Source organism: Phocoena phocoena, chromosome 8, assembly GCF_963924675.1.
Source record: "Phocoena phocoena chromosome 8, mPhoPho1.1, whole genome shotgun sequence".
Taxonomy (NCBI): Eukaryota; Metazoa; Chordata; class Mammalia; order Artiodactyla; family Phocoenidae; genus Phocoena; species Phocoena phocoena.
Genome location: NC_089226.1, coordinates 97,395,903 through 97,418,089, shown reverse-complemented (window position 1 = coordinate 97,418,089; position 22,187 = coordinate 97,395,903). Strand labels below are relative to the sequence as shown.

The 22,187-nt window shown below is 39.3% G+C and overlaps 1 protein-coding gene across 1 annotated transcript in view; it reads left to right on the top strand.

Moving 5' to 3' along the window:
* AGBL2 (AGBL carboxypeptidase 2) overlaps positions 1 to 22,187 on the top strand; it is a 40,642-nt gene continuing 18,455 nt past the window's right edge. The window contains 8 exon segments of the mRNA XM_065882103.1: positions 1 to 36; positions 326 to 389; positions 1,661 to 1,682; positions 1,684 to 1,793; positions 4,736 to 4,838; positions 5,530 to 5,771; positions 16,713 to 16,820; positions 21,857 to 22,010. Coding sequence (XP_065738175.1) covers positions 1 to 36; positions 326 to 389; positions 1,661 to 1,682; positions 1,684 to 1,793; positions 4,736 to 4,838; positions 5,530 to 5,771; positions 16,713 to 16,820; positions 21,857 to 22,010 — 839 coding nt within the window.

The window sequence follows — 22,187 nt, the reverse complement described above, 5'->3', positions numbered from 1 at the left end:
ATGTTCCCAGCTTTGGAAACAGAGCTAAAGCAGCAGGTCGGTACACACTCCTCTCCAGGCACTCCACAGAAATCCAATACTAGATCCGAAGGTATATTCTGGTGGCATCTTTTTCTGGCTGGAGATCTTGATCCCAAAGATAGAATAATTTGCACAAATGTCTTTCACATGGTTTGTTTACAGAAGTTCTGAGGTATAGTGTTCTCTGCAACAATGCTTGTGTATTTTTGTTAAGAGTCAGTATTATTCTTATAACAGGCTGTTATAATAATTCTCTACAATTATGAAAGCACTTTCTTGATTGAGATGGCCTCTCGTTTCACAGACTCTTCCTGAGGCCTATGAAGACTTTATGTACCATCACCTCCAGTACTATGGCTACTTTAAAGGTAATATCTCATTCTTATCTAGCATCACCTTTCCTGGGTTCATGAAGTAAATTGTTTGATCAACTGAGAGAGTTGTGCTTGGATAAACTGATGAATTTTTCCAGCACCACCATTAGTGAAAGAACTTCCTTTCCCTACTGATATGCTGTGTTACCTCTGTTGCGTGTCCATTTATACAAGGGTTTGTTTGTCTGTCCTTGCACCAATACCACCCTTTCTTAATGACACCACATGGCATCAAAACAGTCTTGATATCTGGAAAGACATGTCCTCCCATATTGTCGTTCTTCAAAAGTGTCTTGGCTGTTCTTACCTTTTTATATAATTTTAGAATTGGCTTGTGATGCTTAAAAAAATATATGGGATTACATTGAATCTATAGATCAAATTTGACAAGAAATGAGAATTTTCCAATACCAGGTTCTCCCATCTATTAATATAGTCTAATTCTCTAATTTACTTAGGTCCTCCTTAATGTCTCCCAATAAGATTTACAATTTTTTTCATAGAACTGCATATTTGTATGCTATTATAAGTGATTTCTTTTTAAATTTTGATCTTCTAACTTTGCTCCTGGTATTTAGAAATAAAATGTAGGGCTTTTTTTGTTTGTTTGTTTGTTTTTTTGTGGTACATGGGCCTCTCACTGTTGTGGCCTCTCCCGTTGCGGAGCGCAGGCTCCGGACACGCAGGCTTAGCGGCCATGGCTCACGGGCCCAGCCGCTCCGCGGCATGTGGGATCCTCCCGGACCGGGGCACGAACCCACGTCCCCTGCATCGGCAGGCGGACTCTCAACCACTGCGCCACCAGGGAAGCCCCTAAAATGTAGGTTTTTATATTGATTTTATTTCTATCAACCTTGTTAGACTTTCTTATTAACTATTTCATTTTATAATTTGTTGAAAACTGAATTTCCAGCTCACCAGATTCAGCAGAGCCCTCAGGACAAAGCAGCTCCCACTCTGAGTGCTGCACTTTAACTCTGAGTACTTGCCTTCACTTGGTCGTATAGCTGCCTCCCAATTTTCCACTTTACCATACTGCTTCTCAAGTCTTCTCCTCAGCATGAAATGGAGAAAATGATGTTTAATTCACATAAATTGGAATGTGAAAGCTCTTTGGAAAATGGGTTGTACTCATTGTAAAGGCCTGTGGTGGCAGGTGGTGACTAGAAGGAGGTTTGCTAGTAGTAGTGGTTTGGGTGTTGACCTGCATGTTGGAGGTGATGAACTAGCCTTCCAGCACGTTTCAGTAAACTGCCTATTCTTAGCTGAGAGGGGCAGTTTACCAAACTGCTACGCACCAGCATGTTGGGAAGAATAATCCTCGATACCTGTTGAGTGGCTCTTTTGGGGAAACAGAGGATTTGATACCGGACCCCTTGCAAAAGGAGAAGCGTCTGTGTGAGTAATAATCAGTGTTGTATGACCCCCAGAACCCTCACGTCCTTGAGCAACAGCTCCTGGTGTTCAGGAGAACGTGGCCTAACGTGGGAGAAGCCAAGGGAGCAGCCTTGGCCACCGTTTCTGGTATCACTGAAAAATGTTCTCTCTTGGGGCTTCCCTGGTGGCGCAGTGGTTAAGAGTCCGCCTGCCAATGCAAGGGACACGGGTTCGAGGCCTGGTCCAGGAAGATCCCACATGCCGCGGAGCAACTGAGCCCGTGCGCCACAACTACTGAAGCCCGCACTCTAGAGCCCGCGAGCCACAACTACTGAGCCCGCACGCCTAGAGCCCATGCCCTGCAACAAGAGAAGCCACCGCAGTGAGAAGCCCATGCACTGCAATGAAGAGTAGCCCCCGCTCGCCACAACTAAAGAAAGCCCAGGTGCAGCAGCAAAGACCCAACCCAGCCAAAATAAATAAATAAATTTTTTAAAAAATGTTCTCTCTTAAAAAACAAAGAAAAAATTTTTAAATGAAAAGAAAAATAAAACAAAAAAATATTCTCTCTAGATCTGCTTTGGATTTTGTAGGTTTAAATTAAAATACTGTGCATTCTGGATGATCTTCCTCCAAATTATTAGAAAATTTGTTAAAACGCCTTGGTCAAGAGTAACACATTGATTTTTTTTCATGCAGTTTTGGTGGATATATTTGTTAAGGCTCTTTGCATAAGAGTGGTGGAAACCAATTCCAGCCAGCTTAAGCAAAAATAATTTTTTACAGGGATTCCACACGTTTCTTCTGGAATCCTAGGGTAGGAATGCAGTTGAATTTCTCCCTCAGTACACATCCAACCAAACATCAGTTCACTTCTCTTTACTGCACATCCTGCCCCCACCCCAACCCTCCCCCAGCCACCGTCATCTCACTATTGAAACAGCCTCATAATTGGTCTCTTGGCTTCTCTTGTTCCATCATGCCCCCTTCCAGTCCATTTTCCACACAGCAGTGTTCTTTTTTATGTGCAAATCTGATTGTGTCCCTTTTCTAGTTAAAAATCTATGAATGACATAAGACCCAAAAGCCATAAAATATAACACTGATAATTTTTACAGCAAAAATTTTAATTTCTGTATAGAAAAAATACCATTAGTCACGGAAAATAATTGGAAAAAAATTTTGTGACAAATATGTCAAAGGGTTAATTTCCTTAACATAACAGCTCTTACAAATCAATATGTAAAAGATGACCAAATAGAATAATGGACAAAGGACATGAGCAAGGAGTTCATAGAAAAGAAAACACAGTCAACAGGCTTTATGAAAAGATGCTCAATTTCAAAAAAAAAAAAAGATGCTCAATTTCACCTCTAATTAAAGATACGAATCAGTATGTCAAGGTACCATTTTTAAATTATGAGATTTGGGCAAAAAATATTTTTTTTTCCGTCAGGAGGTGGGAGAACACTCTCCCACACTGCTGTTAGGAATGTGAATAGATAAGATTTTTTAGAAAGGCAGTTTGGCAATAGGTGGAAAATGTAAAATGGTACTTAACCTTTGATGTAGCAATTCCATTTTCATTTTCAAATATGTATCTTATATTTTTGCTCATCCCAGTGCCCAGAAGGCTTTTCCATTCTGTGTCCCAGAGCTCCTGGCAGGGAATAGAAAGGCAAGGGTTGAGCAAAGGAGACTGTTAAGATGGAATGGCTCAGGAGCCAGCCGACCACCCCCCTTCAGCTTCCTCCTGCCCCATTTGCTGACACTTGAAATAACATTGATAAGAAACAATTGCCAGTCTTAATATAATAAAAAAACGTAAAATGCAAAGACAGCTGCTAGAGGTGACACAACAATGTAGATGAATTTTAGTTAGAGTATAACTGATAACCTGACACCTTCCCCCACCCCCGTTTTGATCACTGGAGTGAGGAAGATATTTTTCTTCATCTTTGTAGCAAAGCATTTATTATGTTGTTATTGTTGTTTTTTTAAACCAGAAAAGTACAAAGGAGGTAAAAAAGGAATGAGTTATAATGTGCTTGTTTCAAAAAAAAAAAGAGAAGAGAAGGAAAGGAAGGAACAAAGGAACGGAGGAAAGAAACCAAAAAAGAAAGAAAAGGAAATATATGTATAAGGTTAGAAAATTCAAATGGTAGGAGAAAAACACAAAAGGAAATTAAGAGCTCTCCCTGCCCCACCCTTAATATAGCCACTATTGTAATCATTTTTTTCAGGAAAAAGAAAATATATCCTCAAGTGTCTATATATTTTTTCTTCTTAATTCTCATAGGGATCCTATACATAATCTTCGATTTTTTTGTTTAAAAATAGAGCCTTTTCATATGAGCACAAGAAACATTCTTTTTAGAGCGCCTACAGTATTCCATCTCATTAACATGTCATAATTATTTTAACTTCCCTTTTGTTGGATGCTTTGGTTGTTTGCACATTTTTATTACTTGAACATTACTGCAGTGAGCATCTTCGTATATGTATCTTGACGAGCTTTTGTTAAGAAAATCTATAAAGTAATTTCTAGCAATGGGATTGCCGAATCAAGGGTTTGGGTGTTTTAGATCTTACTAGACACTGCCAAATTGCTTTCCAGAAAGTTTGCACCAATTTGCCTTTTTGTCAGCAAGAGTACTTGTTTACTTACACCTTTGCCAGGGTGAGTGTGAAAACACATAAATGTTTTTCCTGTCTGTTAGGTAAAAAACTGTTATCTCCTTGTCATTTTGATTTACATTTCTTTATGAGCGAGATTGAGCAGCTTTACCATCTTTTCAAATGTTTGTTGCCTTTTCCCCCTGCATTAAACAGTGGGGGAAATATTTTAGACACAGAAATGCAGGGGCCCAAAGTGGGAGCGGGGGATGGAAAGGTATAGGGAACATGGGCAGGAAAAAGAAAGATCCATCGGACCAACCATACCTCTTCCTTCCTCTTTCTAGGGCCTACCTGTCTATCTTCAACTGTGCACAGACAGATAGAAGCTGTGAGCAGAGGTATTTCATGTCCTTCCAGACCAGAAAACGGAAACTCCTGTAAGGAAATGTCTCTCCCTCCTGCTCTCCCCACCAGAGCTGGGAGTTACCACCCTAGGGGCCTTCAGCCTTTCCTTCCTCTTTCCCTTTCTTTTCATTCTTCCTCTCATTTCCTTTTTTTCCCCCTTTGTCCTTGAACACCCTTGTTTTCCTCCCTTTTTTCCCATTCTTTTTTATTTTTTTCCCCATTCTTTATTTCCCAAGAACTCTTCTCTCTCTTCTGCCCCTGCTCACTCCTCTGCCCCTATCCACCTCCCTGTTTTGTAAGTCTCTCTGTCCTTTGAATGGTTATATTATGAACTTGAAATTTAATTTGTAGATTGTTTCACTGTAGTTAATAAAGTTTTATGTCCTTTTTTTCTAAAACGCTAGTAGTTGAATTGAAAGTTTTCTTTTTTGCCTCTCTCTAGACAAAAATAATAACACACGTTAAGTAACTTTTATTTGTAACCCACTGTTGAAATGTCTTTGACCCATTAACGTTGATTTAAAAAAAAGAAAAAAGTTTCTTCTAACTTACTCTAAAGCTTACATTTAAATGTTTAACAGACTAAGGCAGAACTTTAACTTAACATTTTATAGTTTTGATGCTGTCATCCCGTACTAAATCTCTTTGAAGGAGAAACATGTCATAGGATTGCGTATCTGTGCTAATATATTAACACAGTGCTTAAACTTACATATTTGTTACAGTTGAGCAGTAAAGTTCCCAAGGAAGAAAAGGAAACTGTTCACTCATTCCCTTTCCCTTTGGCAGATTCCCTTATGCTGAGTTCACCACTTCTTAAGAGCAGACAGCTTCTTCATGATGACCTTGGTGAAGTAAACTCACGTCTTCGAGAACCCCGAGATCTCTTTGCTTTTTTCTCCACCAGTGGGCCACTGCAGGCTCCAAGATGGCCAATAGAATGTGAAGTCATCAAGGAGAACATTCATCATATTGGTAATGTGACTTACGTGTCATGGTCTTGCCGTTCTGACAGACTATATTACAGTTTTAAGTTCTACATACCAAAGTACAAGACGGGACAGATTCACCGTCTGTTAGCTCACCCTTAACATGTTTAAGCTCTGGGAAACTGGTATACACTCACCAAAGTCAAAAGTTATACTAATGTATAAACTAGAATGCTTCTGAGTTTATTGGAATGGGAGGATACCTTTCTAGAGGCCAAAATATATCAATACTTAAATCTGTTTTCTAGATTATTCCCATTTCAGTATGTTTGGTTGAGTTTTATAAAAGTTGTATTTTTACCAGCTTTGGTAAAATTGATGAACACCATGTATATAATACCAGAATGTAGTTTTTACTGTTTTTTTCCCCACGGTTTTATTGAGATATAATTGACATAAAACATCGTATTAGTTTAAGGTGTACAATATATATTGCAAAATGACTTTCATAGTAAGTCTAGTTAACATCCACCAACTCACATGGTTACATTTTTTTCTTGTGATGAGAACTTTTAAGATTTACCTTCTGGGCTTCCCTGGTGGCGCAGTGGTTGAGAGTCCGCCTGCCGATGCAGGGGACACGGGTTCGTGCCCCGGTCCGGGAGGATCCCACATGCCGCGGAGCGGCTGGGTCTGTGAGCCATGGCCGCTGGGCCTGCGCGTCCGGAGCCTGTGCTCCACAACGGGAGGGGCCGCAGCAGTGAGAGGCCCGCGTACCGAAAAAAAAAAAAAAAAAAAAAAGATTTACCTTCATAGCGACAGAAGAGTTTCCAACTAACTCTATCAACCAAATTTTTAAAAAAATTTTATTGGAATATGGTTGATTTACAATGTTGTATTAGTTTCAGGTGTACAGCAAAGTGAATCAGTTATACATATACATATATCCACTCTTTTATTTTTAGATTCTTTTCCCATATAGGCCATTACAGAGTATTGAGTAGAGTTCCCCGTGCTATACAGCAGGTCCTTATTAGTTACCTATTTTATGTATAATATGTGTGTATTATGATGTCAGTCCAAATCTCCCAATTTGTCCCTTCCCTCACTTATCCTCTGGTAACCATAAGTTTGTTTTCTACATCCGTGACTCTACTTCTGTTTTGTAAATAAGTTCATTTGTACCCCTTTTTTTTTTATTCCACATATAAGCGATATCATATGATATTTGTCTTTCTGGGTCTGACGTCATTCAATATGATGGTCCATCCATATTGCTGCAAATGGCATTATTTTTATGGCTGAGTAATATTCTTTTTTATGGCTGAGTAATATTCCATTGTATATATATACCACATCTTCTTTATCCATTCCTCTGCTGATGGACTTTAGGTTGCTTCCATGTCCTGGCTATTGTAAATAGTGCTGCAGTGAACATTGGAGTGCATGTATCATTTCAAATTAAGGTTTTCTCCAGGTATATGCCCAAGAGTGAGATTGCTGGGTCATATGGTAGTTCTATTGTTAATTTATAAGGAGCCTCCATACTGTTCTCCATAGTGTCTGTACCAACTGACATTCCCAGCAACAATGTAGGAGGGTTCCCTTTTCTCCACACCCTGTCTATACTGTTTGTAGATTTTTTGATGATGGCCATTCTGACTGGTGTGAGGTGATACCTCACTGTAGTTTTCCTGCCTCCTTTATCAAAGATAAGGTGACCATATGTGCGTGGGTTTACCTCTGGGCTTTCTATCCTGTTTCATTGATCTATCCTTCTGTTTTTGTGCCAGTACCATACTGTCTTGATTACTGTAGCTTTGTAGTATAGTCTGAAGTAAGGGAGCCTGATTCCTCCAGCTCTGTTTTTCGTTCTCAGGATTGCTTTGGCTCTTTGGGGTCTTTTGTGTTTCCATACAAATTGTGAAATTTTTTGTTCTAGTTCTGTGAAAAATGCCAGTGGTAGTTTGATAGGGATTGCATTGAATCTGTGGATTGTTTTGGGTAGTAGAGTCATTTTCACAATCTTGGATTCTTCCATTCCAAGATCATGGTGTATCTTTCCATCTGTTTGTATCATCTTTAAGTCCTTTCATCAGTGTCTTATGATTTTCCTCATACAGATCTTTTGTCTCCTTAGGTAGGATTCTTCCTAGGTATTTTATTCTTTTCGTTGCAATGGTAAATGGGAGTGTTTCCTGAATTTCTCTTTCAGATTTTTCATCATTAGTGTATAGGAATGCAAGAGATTTCTGCGCATTAATTTTGTATCCTAGTACTTTACCAAATTCATTGATTAGCTCTAGTAGTTTTCTGGTAGCATCTTTAGGATTCTGTATGTATAATATCATATCATCTGCAAACAGTGTCAAGTTTACTTCTTTTCCAATTTGGATTCCTTTTATTTCTTTTTCTTCTGTGATTGCTGTGGCTAAAACTTCCAAAACTATGTTGAATAATAGTGGTGAGAGTGGACAACCTTGTCTTGTTCCTAATCTTAAAGGAAATGGTTTCAGTTTTTCACCATTGAGAATGATATTGGCTGTGGGTATGTCATATATGGCCTTGATTATGTTGAGATAAGTTCCCTCTATGCCTACTTTCTGGAGGGTTTTTATCATAAATGGGTGTTGAATTTTGTCAAAAGCTTTTTCTGCATCTATTGAGATGATCATATGGTTTTTCTCCTTCAATTTATTAATATGGTGTATCACATTGATTGATTTGCATATATTGAAGAATCCTTGCATTCCTGGGATATACCCCACTTGATTATCATATATGATCCTTTTAATGTGCTGTTGGATTCTGTTTGCTAGTATTTCATTGAGGATTTCTACATCTACGTTCATCAGTGATATTGACCTGTAGTTTTCTTTCTTCGTGACATCTTTGTCTGGTTTTGGTATCAGGGTGATGGTGGCCTCATAGAACGAGTTTGGGAGCGCTCCTCCCTCTGCTATATTTTGGAAGAGTTTGGGAAGGATAGGTGTTAACTCTTCTCTAAATGTTTGATAGAATTTGCCTGTGAAGCCATCTGGTCCTGGGCTTTTGTTTGTTGGAAGATTTTTAATCACAGTCTCAATTTCAGTGCTTGTGATTGGTCTGTTTATATTTTCTATTTCTTCCTGGTTCAGTCTCAGAAGGTTTTGCTTTTCTGAGAATTTGTCCATTTCTTCCAGGTTGTCCATTTTATGGCATATAGTTGCTTGTAGTAATCTCTCATGATCCTTTGTATTTCTGTTGTGTCAGTTGTTACTTCTCCTTTTTCATTTCTAATTCTATTGATTTGACCCTTCACCAGTTTTTTCTTGATGAGTCTGGCTAATGGTTTATCAGTTTTGTTTATCTTCTCAAAGAACCAGCTTTTAGTTTTATTGATCTTTGCTGTCGTTTCCTTCATTTCTTTTTCATTTATTTCTGATCTGAACTTTATGATTTCTTTCCTTCTGCTAACTTTGGGGGTTTTTTGTTCTTCTTTCTCTAATTGCTTTAGGTGTAAGGTTAGGTTGTTTATTTGAGATGTTTCTTGTTTCTTGAGGTAGAATTATATTGCTATAAACTTCCCTCTTAGAACTGCTTTTGCTGCATCCCATAGATTTGGAGTGGTCGTGTTTTCATTGTCATTTGTTTCTAGGTATTTTTTTATTTCCTCTTTGATTTCTTCAGTGATCTCTTGGTTATTAAGTAGTGTATTGTTTAGCCTCCATGTGTTTATATGTTTTACAGATTTTTTTTCCTGTAATTGATATCGAGTCTCATAGCATTGTGGTTGGAAGAGATACTTGATACGATTTCAGTTTTTTTGTTGTTGTTTTTTTTTTGCAGTACGTGGGCCTCTCACTGTTGTGGCCTCTCCCGTCATGGAGCACATGCTCCGGACGCACAGGCTCAGCGGCCATGGCTCACGGGCCCAGCCGCTCTGCGGCACATGGGATCTCCCCAGACCGGGGCACGAGCCCATGTCCCCTGCATCAGCAGGTGGACTCTCAACCACTGCGCCACCAGGGAAGCCCACGATTTCAGTTTTCTTAAATTTACCTAGGTTTCATTTGTGACCCAAGATGTGATGTAGCTTGGAGAGTGTTCCGTGACCACTTGAGAAGAAAGTGTATTCTGTTATTTTTGGATGGAATGTCCTATAAATGTCAGTTGAGTCCATCTTGTTTAATGTATCATTTAAAGCTTGTGTTTCCTTATTTATTTTCATTTTGGATGATCTGTCCATTGGTGAAAGTGGGGTGTTAAAGTGCTCTACTATTATTGTGTTACTGTCGATTTCCCCTTTTATGGCTGTTAGCATTTGCCTTATGTATTGAGGTTCTCCTATGTTGGGTGCATAAATATTTACAATTGTTGTATCCTATTCTTGGATTGATCCCTTGATCATTATGTAGTGTCTTTCTTTGTCTCTTGGAATAGTCTTTATTTTAAAGTCTATTTTGTCTGATATGAGAATTGCTACTTACTCCAGCTTTCTTTTGATTTCCTTTTGCATGGAATATCGTTTTCCATCCCCTCACTTTCAGTCTGTATGTGTCCCTAGGTCTGAAGTGGGTCTCTTGTAGACAGCATATATACGGGTCTTGTTTTTGTATCCATTCAGCCAGTCTGTGTTTTTGGTGGGAGAATTTAATCCATTTACATTTAAGGTAATTATCAATATGTATGTTCCTATTACCATTTTCTTAATTGTTTTGGGTTTGCTATTATAGGTCTTTTCCTTGTCTTGTGTTTCCTGCCTAGAGAAGTTCCTTTAGCATTTGTTGTAAAGCTGGTTTGGTGGTGCTGAATTCTCTTAGCTTTTGCTTGTCTGTAACGGTTTTAATTTCTCTGTCAAATCTGAATGAGATCCTCACTGGGTAGAGTAATCTTGGTTGTTGGTTTTTCCCTTTCACCAGTTTAAATATGTCCTGCCACTCCCTTCTGGCTTGCAGAGTTTCTGCTGAAAGATCAGCTGTTAACCTTATGGGGATTCCCTTGTATGTTATTTGTTTTTCCCTTGCTGCCTTTAATATTTTTCTTTGTATTTAATTTTTGATAGTTTGATTAATATGTGTCTTGGGGCTTCCCTGGTGGTGCAGTGGTTGAGAGTCTGCCTGTCGATGCAGGGGACGCGGGTTTGTGCCCCGGTCTGGGAGGATCCCACATGCCATGGAGCGGCTGGGCCTGTGAGCCATGGCCGCTGGGCCTGCGCGTCTGGAGCCTGTGCTCCACAGTGGGAGAGGCCACAGCAGTGAGAGGCCCTTGTACCGCAAAAAAGAAAAAAAAAAAAAAAATGTGTCTTGGCGTGTTTCTCCTTGGATTTATCCTTTATGGGACTCTCTATGCTTCCTGGACTTGATTGACTGTTTCCTTTCCCATATTAGGGAAGTTTTCAACTATAACTCTTGAAATATTTTCTCAGTTCCTTTCTTTTTCTCTTCTTCTTCTGGGACCCCTATCATTCAAATGTTGGTGCATTTAATGTTGTCCCAGAGGTCTCTAAGACTGTCTTCAATTCTTTTCATTCTTTTTTCTTTATTCTGCTCTACAGTAGTTATTTCCACTATTTTATCTTCCAGGTCACTTATCCGTTCTTCTGCCTCAGTTATTCTGCTATTGATTCCTTCTAGAGAATTTTAATTTCATTTATTGTGTTGTTCATCCTTGTGTGTTTGCTCTTTAGTTCTTCTAGGTCCTCGTTAAACGTTTCTTGTATTTTCTCCATGGTATTTCCAAGATTTTGGATCATCTTTACTATCATTACTCTGAATTCTTTTTCAGGTAGACTGCCTATTTCCTCTTCATTTGTTTGGTCTCTGGGTTTTTACTTTGCTCCTTTATCTGCTGTGTATTCCTCTGTCTTCTCATTTTGCTTAACTTACTGTGTTTGTGGTCTCCTTTTCGCAGGCGGCAGGTTCGTAGTTCCCGTTGTTTTTGGTGTCTGCCCCCAGTGGCTAAGGTTGGTTCAGTGGGTTGTGTAGGCTTCCTGGTGGAGGGGACTGGTGCCTGTGTTCTGATGGATGAGGCTGGGCCTTGTCTTTCTAGTGGGCAGGACTGCATCCGGTGGTGTGTTTTGAGGTGTCTGTGACCTTATTATGATTTTAGGCAGCCTCTCTGGTAATGGGTGGGGTTGTGTTCCTGTCTTGCTAGTTGTTTGGCATAGGGTGTCCAGCACTGTAGCTTGCTGGTTATTGAGTGGAGATGGATCTTAGCATTGAGATGGAGATCTCTGGGAGAGGTTTCGCCGTTTGATATTACATGGAGCTGGGAGGTCTCTGCTGGACCAATGTCCTGAATTTGGCTCTCCCACCTCAGGGGCACAGGCCTGACACCCGGCCAGAGCACCAAGACCCTCTCAGTCACACGGCTTTTGGGAAGTCTGAGGTCTTCTGCCAACCTTCAGTAGGAGTTCTCTAGGAGCTGTTCCACATGTAGATATATTTCTTATGTGTTTGTGGGGAGGAAGGTGATCTCCACGTCTTACTCCTCTGCCATCTTGAAGGTCTCCCCACTAAGGTACTTTTCAAAACATAAACCACTCCTTTGAGGAAAGAAGTTGGTTTTCATTGACCCAGTAGGTAATTTTCTTTGTTCACTTGCTTAATTTCTTCTAATCACTCTCAGGCACGGTGACCCACTACAGTGAAAGTCAGGAAACCTGGTTCCATCTGCCACTTGCTGATCATGAGTCACTGGGGAAAGTGCTAGACCTCTCTGAGCTGAAGATTTATTTTCCCTCGAAACTCTGGAACTCCACACTCCAGAGGCCCTCCTTTCGATGTGCTGCCTCTCCCCTTCTGCGCAGGTCCTAAGAAGAAAACATTTTTTAAAAAATTTTATTGAAGTTTAATTGACTTATAAAGTCATGTTTCAAATGTATAGCCCAGTGATTGTGTTATATATATGTATATTTATATATATATATATATATATATATATATATATTCTTTTTCAGATTCTCAGAAACGTTTACTTTTTTTTTTTTTTTGCAGTACGCGGGCCTCTCACTGTTGTGGCCTCTCCCGTTGCGGAGCACAGGCTCCAGACGTGCAGGCTGAGCAGCCATGGCTCACGGGCCCAGCCACTCCGCGGCATGTGGGATCTTCCCGGACCGGGGCACAAACCCGTGTCCCATGCATCGGCAGGTGGACTCTCAACCACTGCACCACCAGGGAAGCCCTACTATTTTTTTTTTCTTTTTTTTTTTTTTTTGCGGTACGCGGATCTCCCACCGCTGTGGCCCCTCCCGCCACGGCACAGGCCCAGCGGCCACGGCTCATGGGCCCAGCCGCTCCGCAGCACATGGGATCCTCTCAGACCGGGGCACGAACCCATGTCCCCTGCATCGGCAGGCGGACTCCCAACCACTGCGCCACCAGGGGAGCCCAGCCCTACTATTTTTTAATCATATTTTGAGTTGATTGGAGTTTCTTGTGGGAATGGTGGAGACTTTTTTTTATGACATTATTGGCCATATCTTTGAGTTTTTGATGCAAGTACAATCTTTAGCCTTCATTTTATGAAGGGTTTTCAGAAGTGGGGACTTTTATGATTGCTGGAACACTCATGTCTCTGCTTAAGACTGCTGATAAACAACTGGGTGTTTCTTATTTTCTCACTTTCCTCTTACAATATTCATTCATTGCATATTCATTAAGCATCTACCATATGCTAAGTATAGTGCTTGGTATTAGAGATATAGTGATGAGCAAATGGAGACACTCAGAGCTCACAGACTAGTGAGGAAGTTAAAGATAGAACCAGGCAATTGCATAGCACTTGGTCCCTCTGGGAACACTTAACCCCAACCTGGAAGTTCAGTGAGGGTTTCCAAGAGAAGTTGACACGGAAGCTGAAATCTGAAGGATGAGTTAGAAGTGATCCAATTGAAAGGATCAAAGCAAAGTATTCCAGTTAGAGGAAACAGAAAAAGAACAAGACATGTTTGGGTAACCATGAAGCCTTCAACATGAAAGAAAAGAGATGAAACTGAAGATACAAGGATTGGCTCAGTGTCTTAACTGGGGACAGAACTGCCCTTAGGGTGTTTGGAAATTGTTGGGGGGCACATTATGAGTTGGCACAATAGCTGAGAAGTCTTAAGGTCGTCTGTTCCTACCCTGTAGAAGTGGGGTTTTTTGGGTTTTTTGTTTGTTTGTTTGTTTGGCTGCATTGGGGCTTCATTGCTGTGTGTGGGCTTTCTCTAGTTGCGGTGAGTGGGGGGCTACTCTTTGTTGTGGTGTGCGGGCTTCTCATTGCAGTGACTTCTCTTGTTGCGGAGCACAGGCTCTAGGCACGCGGGCTCAGTAGTTGTGGCTCATAGGCTCTGGAGCACAGGCTCAGTAGTTGTGACACACAGGCTTAGTTGCTCCACAGCATGTGGGATCTTCCTGGACCAGGGCTCAAACTTGTGTCCCCTGCATTGGCAGGCAGATTCTTAACCACTGCACCACCAGGGAAGCCCCCATTTTTCAATTGGATTGTTTTTTTGCTGTTAAGTTGTATGAGTTCTTTATGTATTTTGGATGTTAGCCCCTTATCAGATATATGATTTGCAAATATTTTCTCTCATTCAGAAAGTTGCGTTTTGGGAATTTCCTGGTGGTGTAGTGGTTAGGGCTCTGCACTTTCACTGCCAGGGCCTGGGTTCGATGCCTAGTTGGGGAACTAGGATCCTGCATGCCATGTGGTATGGCCAAATTAAAAAAATAAAGGGCTGCCTTTTCATTTTGCTGATGGTTTACTTTGCTGTGCAGAAGCTTTTTAGTTTGATTTAGTTCCACTTTTTTATACTTTTGTTGCTTTTGCTTTTGTAGTCAGATTCAAAAACTCATCACCAAGACCTGTGTCACGGAGCTTACTGCCTGTGTTTTCTTCTAGAAGTATTATGGTTTCAGGTCTTACATTCAAGTCATTAATTCATTTTGAATTAATTTTTGTGTGTGGTATAAGATAGTGGCCCAGTTTTATTCTTTTGCATATGGCTGTCCAGTTTTCCCAACACCATTTATTGACGAGACTGTCCTTTCCCCATTGCATATTCTTGCGTTCTTTGTCATAAATTAATTGACCATAGATGCATGGGTTTATTTCTGGGTTCTCTATTCTTTATTTTATTTTATTTTATTTTTGCCGTGCCACGTGGCATGTGGGATCTTAGTTCCCTGACCAGGGATCAAACCAGTGCCCCCTGCAGTGGAAGCACAGAATCCTAACCACTGGACCACCAGGGAATTCCCTGGGCTCTCTGTTCTGTTCCATTGATCTATGTATCTTTTTATGCAGATATCATATTGCTTTAATAACTATAGCTTTGTAATAGAGTTTGAAATCAGGGGGCATGGTGACTCTAACTTTGTTCTTCTTTGTCAAGGTTGCTTTGGCTACTGGGGATCGTTAATGGTTCCATATAAAATTTGGGATTGTTTGTTTTACTTTTGTGAAAAATGCCACTGGAATTTTGATAGGGACTGCATTGAATCTGTAAATTGCTTTGGGTGGTATGGACATTTTAATAATATTGGTTCTTCCAACCTTGAGCACAGAGTATCTTTCCATTTATTTGTGTCTTCTTCAATATCATTCATTAATGTCTTATAGTTCTTGTTTAAATTTATTCCTAGGTATTTTACTCTTTTTGATGCAATGGTAAATGGGAATGTTTTCTTAATTTCTCTCTGAGAGTTCATTATTAGTGTATAGAAATGCACCGATTTTTGTGTATTGATTTTGTATTTTGCAACTTTACTGAATTTGTTATTAGGTCCAACAGTTTTTTGATAGAGTCTTTAGGGTTTTCTGTATATAATATATGTCAGTCGCAGTTTTAGTTCTTCCTTTCCAATTTGAATACCTTTTATTTCTTTTTCTTGCCTAATTGCTCTGGCTAGGACTTCCAGTACTATGTTGAATAAAGTGGTGGGAGTAGGCATCCTTGTCGTGTTCCTGATCTTAGAGGAAAAGCTTTCAGCTTTTCACTGTTGAGTATGGTGTTAGCTGTGGGCTTGACATATGTGGCTTTTATTACGTTGAGGTAGTCCCTCTATACCCATTTTGTTGAGATTTTTTTGTCATAAATGGATGTTGAATTTTGTCAGATGCTTTTTCTTCATGTATGGAAATAATCATATGATTTTTATCCTTCCTTTTGTTAATGTGATATATCACATTGACTGATTTGCAAATGTTGAACCATCCTTGCATCCCTGGAGTAAATCCCACTGATCATGGTGTGTGATTCTTTTGATGTACTGTTGAATTTAAGTTGTGTCTTTATATATGCCCTTGGCTTTCATCACTGGCTACTGTACTTAAAATGATATTGAGAAGTCACCCAAGTGTCATATGAGAAATCTTTCAGAATTGAGTGTTAATGAAGAAACCTTGTTTCCTCTGAAGAAACTGATATACTTATTCCTCTATATTAATAAAAAATATGTAGCTGAGCATATTTTCCTGACCAGGAGCTCAGGGACAAATTTTGAAGAGTTGATGGAACAACTATATTGACCTTTCTGCCTTATTTTTAGGTCTTCTATTTAAAGTTTATACTTCTGGGGCTTCCCTGACGGTCCAGTGGTTAAGACTTCACCTTCCAATGCTGGGGGTGTGGATTTGATCCCTGGTCGGAGAGCTAATATCCCACGTGCCTAGTGGCAAAAAAACCCAAAAAACATAAAACAGAAGCAATATTGTAACAAATTCAATAAAGACTTTTAAAATGGTCCACATCAAAAAAATCTAAAACAGTAAAGTTGATACTTCTGTTGTATATGCTTTTTGTTAAAAATTTCTCCATAGTCTTTATAGAAAGAAGCAAGACATAATTAATTTACAAACACACTGGAAACTTAGGGTGGGAATTTGGTTTGATTCCACCCTACTAGCCATTTGAATAATCATTATTATGATTTCATGTCAGTTCTAATAAAGTGCCTTTTGTATTATTTCTTTTTTTTTTGGTATTATTTCTTATTTTGTACTTCTTAATGTCTCCTTTCAGAGTGGGTTCCACCTCAACCAGAATATTTCTATCAACCTACAGGAAATGAAAAGGCACCAGAAATTGTAGGAGAAGAAAAAGGCACAGTTGTCTATCAGTTAGATTCAGGTATTGTCATCACACTGAACAGTGAGTGATTAATCATGACCAAGTTACAATAAACATATTTTCTATAATAAAAGTGATTTTCAAAAAGTCATATTTTAGTGATAAAGAAACTGTCTTTTCCAGACCAACCTGAGTGGGAGCCCTGAAATTCATGACCAATCAGTTTTAAATTTTCAATCATTTTTTTAAAATGTTATTATGTTTTCTTAATAGTTCTGAGTCCTTTTTATAGCTTCTTCCTTGTTATTCCCCTTCCTGAAAATCAGATGTTGGATCTTTGGGGAGTTTGCTCTTCTTTTCTCTACCTCCTGAACCATAGTGAGTATTTTGTAGTATGTGCATATGACTGTCATTTACTCTGTGGTTTCCTGCATTAATTTGCAGGCATCCTAGTGGTAGAATTTCTGTCTTTTATAAAAACGTTCAGGACACTGTACCCAACAACAAAATACACATTCTTTTCAAGGGCACATGGTAAATTCCCCAGAATATACCATATACTAGGTTGTAAAGCAAGTCTTAATACATTTAAAAGGATTGAAGTCGTACAAAATATATTGTCTGATCACAGTAAAATTAAATTAGAAATCAACAACAGAATGAAATCTGGGAAATCTACAAATATTTGCAAATTGAACAACACATTCCTAAGTAACCCATGGGTTAAAGAAATCATAAGAGTTCAAAAATATTTTGAACTGAGTGACAATAAAACAACATATCAAAATTTATGAGATGCAGCCAAAGCACTGCGAGGTAAATTTATGGCTTTAAATGCCTGTATTTAAAAGGAAGAAAGATCTCAAATCAATTACATAAGCTTCCACCTTAATAAGTTAGAAAAATAAGAGCAAACTACATCCAAAGTGAGCAAAAGGAAGGAAATAATAAAGAAAAAAACAGAGATCAGGGCTTCCCTGGTGGCGCAGTGGTTGAGAGTCCGCCTACCGATGCAGGGGACACGGGTTCGTGCCCCGGTCCGGGAGGATCCCACGTGCCGCGGAGTGGCTGGGCCCATGGGCCATGGCCGCTGAGCCTGTGCGTCCGGAGCCTGTGCTCCGCAACGGGAGAGGCCACAGCAGTGAGAGGCCTGTGTACCGCAAAAACAAAACAAAATAAAACAAAAACAGAAATCAGTGAAATAGAAAAGTAATACAGAAAATCAAACCAAAAGTTGGTCCTTTGGAAACATTAACAAAATTGACAGAACTTTAGCCAGATCAACCAAGAAAAAAGGAGAGGAGACACAAATTATAGAAATCTGGAATGCAAGGGGACACAAGCATCAACTCTACAGAAATCAAAACAATTACAAGGTAATGCTATTAATGACTTTATGTCAGCAAATTAAACAACATAGATGAACAGGAGAAATTGCTAGAAAAACATATCAAAACTGATTGAGGAAGAAATTCAGATTATGACAAAGAAATTGAATTAGTAATTTTAAATCTTCCTGCAAAGAAATCCCTGGGCCAGATGGCTTAACAGGATTTGTTTGAATTGTACCAAACATTTAAAGATGAAATAGCACTAATGCTTCAAAACTTTGAAAACAGAGGAGGAGGAGGAAACACTTCCCAGCTCTTCTTATGAAGCCAGTATTCAAAGCCAGACAAAGACATCACAAGAAAACTATAGATTGGTGTTCCTCATGAACATAAATGCAAAAATCCTCAACCAAATACCAGCAAACCAAATTCAACAGCATATGGAAAGGATTATATACCATGACCAAGGGAGATTTGTTCCAGGAATCCAAGGGTGGTTCAACATAAGAAAATTGATGTGACACACCACATTAATAGAACAAAGGGGAAAAAAAACAGTCATCTCAATCAATGCAGAAAAAGCATTTGACAAAATCAGGCCTTTCATGATAAGAACATTCTGAAAACTAGAAATAGGAGAGAATTTCCTCCGTTTAGTAAAGGATATTTATGGAAAGGATGAATCAACTTCAAACCCACTAAAACAGCTATAACAGCAATACAGACAATAACAAGTGCTGGGGAGGATGTGAAACAGATGGTAATAGTAACCTTTAAGGCAGAAAAGATATATCATGTTAAAGAGAAGTAAGCTAATAGATAGTAATGATCAGAAAAGAAATCTATTTTATTGGAGGAGGAACATGTACCAAGTATAATTAGTAGAAATGAGATGTGTTAAGTCAGTGAAATCAGGGGAGGTTTTTACAGAAAAAAACTGTAATAGGAAGGAGGGACTGCAATATGTTTACATTCCTACAACTAGAAAAATAAAATGAGCCAGTTTTAGCAGAGAGGACCCATCTGAGATGTGGTTACACGTGCTCCGCTGCCAGTTGCCTTGATTTTGAGCTCTCGTTACTATTTTGGCAAAAGCTGGTGAGGTAGAAAAGGTGAAGCAACTCATAGTCTACCTAGCTCCACCTTATGGAATGTCTGAGGAGGAGCTTGGGAGACTTTAAACTCAGATCATAAGTCAGTAGACTTGGGTTATAAATAGTAGGGGATATACTGCTCCTGCAACCTCAAGAAATTCTTGGATATTATAAGCCTGTCTCACCTCTCGTTGACTTTGCTGTAGTCATTTTCAATAAATCAGATGACCATGAATCGCCACCGCTTCATCTGTTCTATCCAGACATATTTCTACAAAGGAGGAAACCCTGGGATTGAGAGATCATTCTCCTGATATGGCAGCTTTTGTGAATTGTCCTTATTGTCCTGTTACTACACATTTGTGGCAGCTGTCTTGATCTTCTTGTCCTTTGGATTCATCAAGGAGAGTTGAGCCCACACTGTTGGAGGAATGAAGAAACAGAAAACTGAGAAGATGGGGCTCCGGGGAGAATCTGGGAGTTTGTTAGCTTAGGAGACCTAGAGCAACCACTTGCTGTAAGGATATTGAGGGGAAAATAAGAAAGAGGTTTTGTTATTGAAAAGTGTTACTGTGGGCTATGAGTTGGATCATTTGTTTTGTTTTGTTTTTTTAAATTTATTTTATTTTATTTACTTTTGGCTGTGTTGGGTCTTCGTTGCTGTGAGCAGGCTTTCTCTAGTTGCGGTGAGCAGAGGCTACTCTTTGTCGCGGTGCGCAGGCTTCTTATTGCGGTGGCCTCTCCCGTTGCGGAGCACAAGCCCTAGACATGCAGGCTTCAGTCGCTGTGGCTCGCGGGCTCAGTAGATGTGGCGCATGGGCTTAGTTGCTCCACGGCATGCGGGATCCTCCCTGACCAGGGCTCGAACCCGTATCCCCTGCATTAGCAGGTGGATTCCCAACCACTGCACCATCAGGGAAGCCCCTGGATCGTTTTTAAGTTACCTTAAAGACTAAAGAAAATATTGAAATTCCTATATTAATGACATCTGGTTGCCGATCTGTACTTTGATTGTGGTTCCATGAAGAGATCGAATAACATGGGTCCCCAACTCTTAAATGGATTTACTTGTACTCCTGCTGCTGCTTCTGTTTTTACTTCCTTTTTATGCTCGCTTTCTCCTTTGCTTTCATTTATTATCCAAATATTTATTCTCTAAGTCTCCACAGTGGCAAGGTTGCGTATAGAAGCAAAAGTCATCATAATGTGAATATACTTACTAATGAACTGACTACTTATAAAATCAGACCCCTACATGTTTCTATTTGTTTAATTCTCGTATCTGTCCTGCCCGATGGTCAGCATCTTTGCTGGTATCAGTCACTTGTTGATGGTGGATATTGTTAGCATCTGACAACATAATGCAAGTACAGTAAAAAATTAATTGCAAACTGAAATTATCCTGGGACTTCCCTGGTGGCATAGTAGTTAAGACTCCGTGCTCCCAGTGCAGGGGGGCTGAGTTCGATCCCTGGTCAGGGAACTAGATCCCACGTGCATGCTGCAACTGAGAGTTCGCATGCCACAACTAAGGAGCCTGTGTGCCTCAACTATGGAGCCAGTGAGCCACAACTAAGGAGCCCACAAGCTGCAACTAAGGAATCCGCCTGCCACAACTAAGACCCAGTGCAACCAAATAAATAAATAAATATTTTTAATAGTAAAATTATCCTTAGAAGAGATGCAGGATTGTATGAAGTTGATGAATGTTAAAGAATTGCTTGCACCACTGCAAAGCCATTGACAACTGAGAATCTAGAAATTTTTTATCAGTTAACAGTTAAAGAGAACATCAACAAAAGATGACAAAATAGATTCTTCTGGACACAACTGATAAGAACAGTGTGGTACAAAGAGAATCCTTGGGAGAACCGTGGGGACTAAAAGAGTTTTGCAAAAGTAACTGCAAAAAATCAAAGATGTCACATGGCATTCTCACTGAATTTGTCTGAAAAATTGTAAGCCCACCAAAATAAAAAAAAATTAACAATTGATTCTTTGTTATTCCAAAGATTAGAAAGAGGTTGTGATTATAATCTAAATTTTCCTAAATAAAATAATATAAATTGTGTAATGTTTTTTGTTTTAGCTTAATGTTAAAGAAAAAGTTTCAATCATAACCTTTTCTTTTCACTAATTACTATGATATTTTGTTTCCCCTCTTAGACAAATTGCACTTGTGCCAGTTCTTCTCATGCTTCTATTTTTGTTATATTTAAATCTGGAATGATATACCAAACAATGACATGGAGTGTACTTTATTTTCTCTCTTTTTTTTCCCCCTTTATCTTCTTTTTAAATTAATAAATAGGTGCTATTTGGCTTTTTGTTTGTTCTTGTAGAATAAGATTGCAAATGTTTTCCGGTGCTCCACTTAGAATGTAATTTTTTGCCAACATCCTTTTAAATTAGAGTTTAAATGGGTAGAAGCAGTATTTGAGTTGCCAAGGGTAACCAGGTAGCAAAAGGAAGTCCTCTAAACTACTTAAAGGTAGGTCTTCAAATATATACATTTTTAAAAATTAAAAGTCTCAGCAAGGACAATGGAAAATTTAAATACTCATTGTTCTTAAGCTAGAATAGTGCTGAACACAGAAGGGTTCAATTAATGTTTGCTGGATAGATGGATTCTGAGTGAAACTTGGACTGAGTATGTCTGTCTCTTCTGCAGTGCCCACCGAAGATTCCTATTTCACCAGTTCCAGAGTGGGAGGCAAACCAGGGATTATCAAGGAACTGGCAGTCACGTTGCAAGGACCAGAAGATGATACTCTACTGTTTGAATCAAGGTTTGAGAGTGGGAACCTGCAGAAAGCTACTAGAGTGTGAGTAACAGAGGAATTTCCCAAAGGGCTGATGACTGAAGTGACTGAGAAGTGTCTTCAGGAATCATGTTAGCGATCAGGAGTGTTTTTGTGAAAGAGAAAAGTGATGAGAGGTAATTGTGAGGACGATGAAGAAGAATGGAATCATTGTGACTCATACTTTTCAGAATGAAAATT